The sequence below is a fragment of the Theropithecus gelada genome, chromosome 19 (genome assembly GCF_003255815.1).
Source record: "Theropithecus gelada isolate Dixy chromosome 19, Tgel_1.0, whole genome shotgun sequence".
Lineage (NCBI taxonomy): Eukaryota > Metazoa > Chordata > Mammalia > Primates > Cercopithecidae > Theropithecus > Theropithecus gelada.
This window is the reverse complement of record NC_037687.1, coordinates 18,629,630-18,638,753: the sequence shown is the minus strand read 5'-3', so window position 1 is coordinate 18,638,753 and position 9,124 is coordinate 18,629,630. Positions and strand designations below refer to the sequence as shown.

General features: G+C 48.2%; 1 protein-coding gene across 10 annotated transcripts in view; it reads left to right on the top strand.

Moving 5' to 3' along the window:
* The window catches only part of SUGP2 (SURP and G-patch domain containing 2), a 45,049-nt gene that overhangs the window by 802 nt on the left and 35,123 nt on the right, over window positions 1-9,124 (top strand). For all 10 annotated transcript variants that reach the window (XR_003116953.1, XR_003116951.1, XR_003116952.1 and 7 more), the window contains exons 2-3: window positions 2,183-2,314; window positions 6,861-8,471. Coding sequence is in view for 7 of the 10 variants with exons in the window: in XM_025369026.1 (XP_025224811.1) it covers window positions 2,183-2,314; window positions 6,861-8,471 (1,743 nt within the window). In the remaining 3 variants the exon portion in view is untranslated. The remainder of the gene's footprint in view (window positions 1-2,182; window positions 2,315-6,860; window positions 8,472-9,124) is intronic.

Here is a 9,124-nt window from a genome sequence, read left to right as displayed (position 1 = left end):
TTCCTCGCCCTCAGAGACCGGGAGACGGCGGGCCGCTTCCACAAAGGCTCATTGGTTCAGTTGTTCATTCATTCCTCCCGAACTCGGAGCGGCCCCCGCTGGGGAGGAGATAACGGCGCCCAGCGCTGCATCGGGCCCTTCCCCTCTTTAGAACCGGTTCAGCCCACACACCAGCCCGTTTACTAGCTGCCCTTTCCGTAGGTAGGGAAACGGAGGCACAGAAAGCTTAGGATCGTGTGATTTGAACCTGGGTCACCTGACCCTGGAACCCTGCCCTTTGCCAGCAGAGAACAAGGGGGCACCCAGGGAAGAGGGCTGAAGGATGGGACGAGGGGGAGATCGTGATGGGAAATCGACCCTACGGGTTGCGTCTTAAAGTTGGAGATTCTGCGAGGCGGGATATCTTGATGGTTAAGGATGCAGCCCCTGGACCCCAAAATGTTGCTTCTTAATCTTTTTACCCATTCTTCGGGGCTTTGGATGCATGAATACGCTCTTTGCCAGGTTCAAATCTGGGCTGTCTGATCTTGAATGGGTCGTTGAGTCTGTCTCCCTTTGCCTCCTCACCCTAATGTCATTCGTAACAGGACCCGCCTCTTCAGTGGGTGGTTGGGAGATCGCGCAAGGACCCAGCACAGAATGGACTCTGTCACTAGTTCATTGTCACTGGTTGGGGGTCCCGCCACTCACCGTCAAGAGGCTTCTTTTAGAAGGGAAGGAAGTTCTCAGAGCCTCTGTGCACTACTGAGTCTGTGAAATGGGGAAAGAGCGATCCTGGGCCGGGCGCAGTGGCTCACGCCTGGAATCCCAGCACTTTGGGAGGCCGAAGCGGGCGAATCACTTGAGATCAGGAATTCAAGACCAGCCTGGCCAACATGGTGAAACCCCATCTCTGCCTAAAATGTAAAAATTAGACGGATGCGGTGACGGACTCCTGTAATCCCAGCTACTCAGGAGGCTGAGGCAGGAGAATTGCTTGAGCCCGGGAGGCGGATGTTGCAGTGAGCATGCCGCTGCACTCCAGCCTGGGCAACAGAGAGAGTCTCAAAAAAAAGAAAGAAAAAAAAGATTGATATCTTCTTTCCTAACCACGATTTGCGAGGGTTGTGGTCCCACCCTTCCTACTCTGTTATGCTGTTACGTGTGTTGGTTGACACCTTCCTCCAGCAGATAGAACTGCTTTCACAGAGCTGCTTTTAATGGATTCCAAGGAGATGGGCTCAGAGATTTGTCTTTGCTCCTTTTCAGCCAGCACACACCTGTGAACTTCGTGAGGGCAGAGGCCCCCTTAAAAGAGTCCATCCAAGGTGGGCAGATCGCTTGAGGTCAGGAGTTCGAGACCAACCAGGCCAACCTGGCAAAACCCTATCTCTACTAAAAAAATTAAAGATAAATAAAAAATAAAAAGGGTCCAGCCTGCCTCTGAAGTTCCATGCGAGGATTATGGATTACTGCCTCCTTCCTTTGAGGATTAGGTGAAATAGAACAGGTTCTGTGAGCACAGTTTTATATGTGTGTGTGTGTGTGTGTGTTGTTTTTTTTTTTTTTTCCCTTGAGACAGAGTCTCGCTCTGTCCCCCAGTCTGGAGTGCAGTGGCATGATCTCAGCTCACTGCAACCTCTGTCTCCCCAGTTCAAGCAATTCCCATGCCTCAGCCTCCTGAGTATTTGGGATTACAGGCACGTGCCACCATGCCTGGTGCTTTTTTTTTTTTTTTTTTTGAGATGGAGTCTCACTCTTGCCCAGGCTGAAGTGCAGTGGCATGATCTCAGCCCACTGCAACTTCCACCTCCCAGGTTCAAGCAATTTGCTTGCCTCAGCTTCCCAAGTAGCTGGGATTAAAGGTGCATACCACCACGCCTGGCTAATTTTTGTGTTTTTAGTAGAGACAGGGTTTTGCCATGTTGGCCAGGCTGGTCTCAAACTCCTGATCTTAAATGATCCGCCCACCTCAGCTTCCCAAAGTGCTGGGATTACAGGTGTGAGCCACCATACGCAGACTGAATTTTTTGTATTTTTGTAGAGACGGGGGTTTCACCATGTTGCCTAGGCTGGTCTCGAACTCCTGAGCTCAGGTGATCCGCCCACCTCAACCTCCCAAAGTGCCAGGATTACAGGCATGAGCCACTGTGCCCAGCCCCAAGTTGTGACTCTTAGTGTAGTTTTTTCTGTCTCACCATAGGGCAAAATAACATGGCAGCCAGACGAATTACACAGGAGACTTTTGATGCTGTATTACAAGAAAAAGCCAAGCGATATCACATGGATGCCAGCGGTGAGGCTGTAAGCGAAACTCTTCAGTTTAAAGCTCAAGGTAAAATAAAGTATTGTTGTTGTTGTTTTGGTTGGGGGTGTATCTTAGGGCCACGGCAGGAAGATTGCAGTACCTTGGGCAAATAATACCAGTCCTCTGATCCTTACATTCCTTATTTAGGAGATAATGGTTTTTTATTTTGATTTGGTTTAGTTTTTGAGACAGGGTCTTACTGTCTCCCCCAGGCTGAAGTACAATGGCACAGTTTTAGCTCACCGCAACCGTGAACTCCTAGGCTCAAGCCATCCTCCCATCTCTGCCTCCCAGAGTGCTGGGATTATAGGCATGAGCCACTGCACTTGGTCAGGGGATAATGTTTTGATCTGTCAGTCATCATTACGCAGATATCTGGAGCCTCTCGCAGTATATCCTCCCCGACCCACCTCAAGACAGTTTTGTTTGTTTGTTTGTTTGTTTGTTTGTTTTGAGACAGAGTTTCACTCTTGTCTCCCAGGCTAGAGGGCATTGGAGGGATCTCGGCTCACTGCAACCTCTGCCTCCTGGGTTCAAGCGGTTTTCCTGTCTCAGCCTCCTGAGTAGCTGGGATTACAGGCATGCACCACCACGCCCGGCTAATTTTTGTATTTGTAGTAGAGATGGGGTTTTACCATGTTGACCGGGCTGGTCTCAAACTCCTGACCTCAGGTGATCCGCTTGCCTTGGCCTCCCAAAATGCTGGGATTATAGGCATAAGCCACCGAGCCCAGCCCAGTTTTGTTTTTTGGTGTTTTTTTTTTTTTTTCTTTTAATAGATATGGGGTCTTGCTATGTTGTTCAGGCTGGTCTGCAACTCCTGGGCTCAAGCTATCCTCCCACCTCTGCCTCCAGTGTGTTGCGATTGCAGGCATGAGCGACTGCTCACAGCACCAAGACAGGTTCTTGGATCCATTTCCTAGCTCCATCCCCATCACCACTTAATTTTTTTTTTTTTTTTTTTTTGAGAGAGAGTCTTGTACTGTCGCCCAGGCTGGAGTGCAGTGACGTGATCTTGGCTCACTGCAGCCTCTGCCTCCCGGGTTCAAGCAATTCTCCTACCTCAGCCTCCCGAGTAGCTGAGATTACAGGCGCCTGCCACCATGCCCGGCTAATTTTTTTGTATTTTTTTTTAGTAGAGATGGGGTTTCACTATGTTGGTCAGGCTGGTCTTGAACTCCTGACCTTGTGATCCACCTGCCTCGTCCTCCCAAAGTGCTGGGATTACAGGCGTGAGCCACTGCACCCGGCCAGCTCTACCAGTTCTTACCTGGATAATCAGAACAATCTCCTTCTGCAGCGTCTCTGTTTCTGGCTTCATTCCCCTCATGTCTCCCCTTTATAGAGTTGATCCACAGATCTGTTAGTGACAGCCTTACTGAGCCACTGCTCTCCTTGGCCTCTTGGGGCTCCCCACTACAGGACACACCCTCAGAGGAGTGCAGGAGCAGTCAGGCCACAATATAAACAAGACAGGAGGGCATGGGGTGGCCTGTAGAGCTGCTGATTTTAGGCCCTGTCTGAAAACATTCCCATTGGAAGGTTTTGACACACCATGCCAGCAGAATCAAAAACAGTGCCTGCACAGATCGCAGGATGACATGAAGGGTCCTTCACCTCCTGCCTTGGGCCTCACACTGAGGGCTGCTGTGCTGCCTGCTACCTACGCTTTGAATTCCTCCTGTCCCAGCACTGCCTGGTAAATTCCCTCAAGACAGATCACAGGTGCCTTCCCCCGGGAAGCCTTAGCATGCCTTGAGGCTGATTTGGTTGCCCTTTCCTGCCCCAGGGAAGTACATCGTGTACTCACTCCTCTGCCTGTCTCCTCTGGGTAGCACAGACAGTGCTGCTCCCAGCCACACCAGCCTTGGGGTGGAGGAGGTCTCCTGTTTTGGGTGACTTCTAAGTGTTTGGGGTAGGAATAACAAACATACTCTGGACCTGGACAAAGCAGGCTCAGAGATTGTCTTCAGATCTTGAGTTTTCAATAATTACATGAGTACTACACACAAACATTCCTGTTATAAAATATTGGAACAAATAAGAAGTAAAGGTTAAAATTAAAGTTCTCTTAACTGCTTGCTTATCCCTCTGAGGTATAACCGTATCCATGGTGTTTGTGCATTCTTTAGTTGTTTTAGTGTAATGCATGTATGTAATACTGAATATTTATGTTTTATTTAGATGGAGATTTAAATCTTTAACTTTACCTAGAGACTCAAGCACCAATACATATCTTAGTTACCTCCAGAAAGATTAGGGCCTGGGCACAGTGACTCACACCAGCAATCTCACCACTTTGGGAGGCTGAGGCAAGAGGATCATTTGAGCCCTGGAGTTACAGACTAGTCTGGGCAAAAAAGTGAGACTCCCTCTCTACAAAAAATAAAAAGTTATCTGGGCATGGTAGCATGTACCTATGGCTCTGGCTACTTGGGAGGCTGAGGCAGGAAGTTGGCTTGTGCCCAGGAAATTGAGGCTGCAGTAAGCCGTGTTTGTGCCATTGTACTCCAGCCTGGGCCACAGAGTGAGTCCCTGTCTCAAAAAAAGATGGCTGGGTGCAGTGGCTTACACATGTAATCCCAGCACTTTGGGAGGCCAGGGTGGGCAGATCACCTGAGGTCAGGAGTTTGAGACCAGCCTGGCCAACATGGTGAAACCCTGTCTCTACTAAAAATACAAAAATGTGGCGGGCCCCTGTAATCACAGCTACCCAGGAGGCTGAAACAGAAGAACAGCTGGAACCCGGGAGGTGGAGGTTGCAGTGAGCCAAGATTGCGCCCCTGCACTCCAGTACTCCAATACTCTAGCCTGGGCAACAGAGTGAGACTCTGTCTCTAAAAAAAAAGAAAAAAAAAGTGTTAGAGCTACTCTCCTTGGCCGGGCGCGGTGGCTCAAGCCTGTAATCCCAGCACTTTGGGAGGCCGAGACGGGCGGATCACGAGGTCAGGAGATCGAGACCATCCTGGCTACCATGGTGAAACCCCGTCTCTCCTAAAAAAATACAAAAAACTAGCCGGGCGAGGTGGCGGGCGCCTGTAGTCCCAGCTACTTGGGAGGCTGAGGCAGGAGAATGGCGTGAACCCGGGAGGAGGAGCTTGCAGTGAGCTGAGATCCGGCCACTGCACTCCACCCTGGGTGACAGAGCGAGACTCCGTCTCAAAAAAAAAAAAAAAAAAAAAAAAAAAAAGAGCTACTCTCCTTGACCAGCCTGTCTCAAAATGTCATTGCCTTCTCAGGTTCCCACCTGCTTGATTTGTCTTCTTGGTACTTACTTGTATCTGATATATTCCTGTTTTTTGTCTGACTCTCTCAATTGACACGTTTCAGAGAGTTCTTATTTTCTTGCCATAACTTCAGTGCCTAGTACTGTGCTTGCACACAGTAGGTGCCCAGTTTGTACTTGTTGAACAAATGAACTAGGATTTATACACACTTTGGCTTCCTGTGGCCTCTTAACCCATTACTACCTCCTGGCACCTCTCTTTCCCTATTCTTTTTTTTTTTTTTTAAACTAGGTCATTGATTCTGATTGAAAAGCTAGAAAGGCACTCCATGAAAACTCTCCCTGAGGCCCGCTGTTCTCATATGCCCATAGTTCATCACTTCTGTTCCTTGCTTCTTACAGTTTCTCCATGTGATTAAGCAAATGCCAATATAGCTTCCCCTATGCCCTTTTTTCTTTTTGACAGAGACAGAGTCTTGCTATGTTGCCCAGGCTGGTCTCAAACTCCTGGGCTCAAGTGATCCTCCCACCTCGGCCTCCCGAAGTGCAGGGATTATAGGTTTGAGCCACTGTGCCTGACCCATTTCCCCTTTTCTACATGGAGAAGGACAGAAGTAGACACTGTTCCGTTTCCATCATGTCCTCTCTTGATGTATCTTGCTAAGCTTCTGCCCTCCCTCCTGCCTGCCTCAGTCTGTGGTTTTTCAGCTCCAGAGAGAGGGTTGATTGGCCTGGCCTACCTTTCCAAGGGATAGGTTCAGCCAACTTTGGGTCAGCTGTGGTGGGTGTGGTGTTAGCTATGGTTCATCTAGCCTCACGGTTGCACCGTGGGCTGAGACTTCCTTCTAGGAAGCGGTGAAGGCAGGTAACCTCAGTAAAACCTATCTGTTCTGAGATAGAAGTAGAAACACAGAAGTGTTCCAGTTGCAGTAAAGATATCCAAGTTATTTGGGGACCAAACACCCTTTCCTCAGAGTAAAAGAGGGATTGCCAACCCAGATGGCTAGAGAGTAGGGGATCTGAATGAGCGAGGGCTGTTGGTGCCAACTTAGAGAGTCTGTGTCTTGCCCGTTGGGCTGCTGCTGCCCATCCTGGGTTGATTGTCATCAGGGCAAACTCAGGGTTGGTGCTTTTAGATCTCCTGTTTTAGTAAGTAGTCGATCCAGATTTTTAAATGACACCACACACATTTTAAATGTTAGCAACAAATACGGATTGGCAAACAGCACTGAGGTGTATAAAGCACTTTTCCTGCCTGGTGATCCGTGGACTGTTTGTTTGCACTGTTTGCATCCTCTGGTCTAAAGTATCTTTTGGCTTCTTCTTTTTTTGAATGGTTTATTTCAGATCTCTTAAGGGCAGTCCCAAGATCCAGAGCAGAGATGTATGATGATGTCCACAGCGATAGCAGATACTCCCTCAGTGGATCTGTAGCTCACTCGCGAGACGCCGGAAGAGAAGGCCTGAGAAGTGACGTATTTCCAGGGCCTTCCTTCAGATCAAGCAACCCTTCCATCAGTGATGACAGCTACTTTCGCAAAGAATGTGGCCGGGATCTGGAATTTTCTCACTCTGATTCTCGGGACCAGGTCATTGGCCACCGGAAATTGGGACATTTCCGTTCTCAGGACTGGAAATTTGCGCTCCGTGGTTCTTGGGAGCAAGACTTTGGCCATCCAGTTTCTCAAGAGTCCTCCTCTTGGTCACAGGAGTATAGTTTTGGTCCCTCTGCAGTTTTGGGAGACTTTGGATCTTCCAGGCTGATTGAGAAAGAGTGTTTGGAGAAGGAGAGTCGGGATTATGACGTGGACCATCCTGGGGAGGCTGACTCTGTGCTCAGGGGCAGCAGTCAAGTCCAGGCCAGAGGCCGAGCTTTAAACATCGTTGACCAGGAAGGTTCCCTCCTAGGAAAGGGGGAGTCTCAGGGCCTGCTCACAGCTAAGGGGGGTGTTGGGAAACTAGTCACATTGAGAAATGTGAGCACAAAAAAAATACCCACCATGAATCGTATTACTCCCAAAACTCAGGGCACTAACCAAATCCAGAAAACCACTCCAAGTCCTGACGTGACCCTGGGGACAAACCCAGGGACAGAAGATATCCAGTTCCCCATTCAGAAGATCCCTCTGGGGCTGGATCTGAAGAATCTTCGGCTCCCCAGAAGAAAGATGAGTTTTGACATCGTAGATAAGTCTGATGTTTTTTCAAGATTTGGGATAGAAATAATCAAATGGGCAGGATTCCACACCATAAAAGATGATATTAAATTTTCCCAGCTTTTCCAGACTCTCTTTGAACTTGAAACAGAAACCTGTGCTAAAATGCTTGCCTCATTCAAATGTTCCTTAAAACCAGAGCACAGAGATTTTTGCTTTTTTACTATCAAATTTTTAAAGCACTCTGCTTTGAAAACACCCAGAGTTGATAATGAGTTTTTAAACATGCTTTTAGACAAAGGTGCTGTGAAGACCAAAAATTGCTTTTTTGAAATCATAAAGCCCTTTGACAAGTACATAATGAGACTTCAAGACCGGCTTCTGAAGAGTGTCACACCTCTGCTTATGGCCTGCAATGCCTACGAGCTGAGTGTCAAGATGAAGACCCTCAGTAACCCCCTGGACTTGGCTCTTGCCCTAGAAACCACCAATTCTCTCTGCCGGAAGTCTTTGGCCCTTTTGGGACAGACATTCTCCTTGGCCTCTTCTTTCCGGCAAGAGAAAATCTTAGAAGCTGTCGGCCTGCAAGATATAGCTCCATCACCTGCTGCATTTCCAAACTTCGAAGACTCCACTTTGTTTGGGAGAGAGTACATAGACCACCTGAAGGCCTGGCTAGTCAGCAGCGGGTGTCCCCTCCAGGTTAAGAAAGCCGAACCAGAGCCGACGCGAGAGGAGGAGAAAATGATTCCTCCTACCAAACCCGAAATTCAGGCCAAGGCTCCAAGTAGTCTGAGTGATGGTAAGGAAAACAGCCAAAGTTTCTATTTGTTGTTTTTCATCTTTGTTTGGTAATGTATTTTATTTGAGATTTTTTTACACAGAAGCTCTTTAACCAATTGGAAACAAATCAAGATTTTAGTAGAAAATGCACATTGGCCAATATATGTCTGCCGTTCATTCTGTGAATATGTCTTAGTAATCTGCTGTTTACCATAAAAGTCTTTAGACAGCTGGGTGTGGTGGCACATGCCTGTAATTCAAGCCCTTTGGGAGGCCGAGGTGGCGGGTTGCTTGAGACCAGGAGTTCAAGACCAGCCTGGCCAACATAGTGAAACCCCATCTCTACTAAAAATACAAAAACTAGCCGGGTGTGGTGGCACGCACCCAAAATCGTAGCTACTCGGGAGGCTGAGGCAGGAGAATCCACTTGGACTTGGGAGATGGAAGTTTCAGTGAGCTGAGATCACCCGACTGTACTCCAGCCTGGGCAACAGCAAGACTCTGTCTCAGAAAAACAAAAATCTTTGGACATTTTTAGGTCAGATACCTCTCGGGATTTGGTAGAAAGCTGTGGCCATTGCCAGAAAAAATGCTCATCTATTCATATACAATTTTACCTATATCTTCTGAGGGGTTCATACCTTTCTGCAGCCAAGGTTAAGAACCCTTATT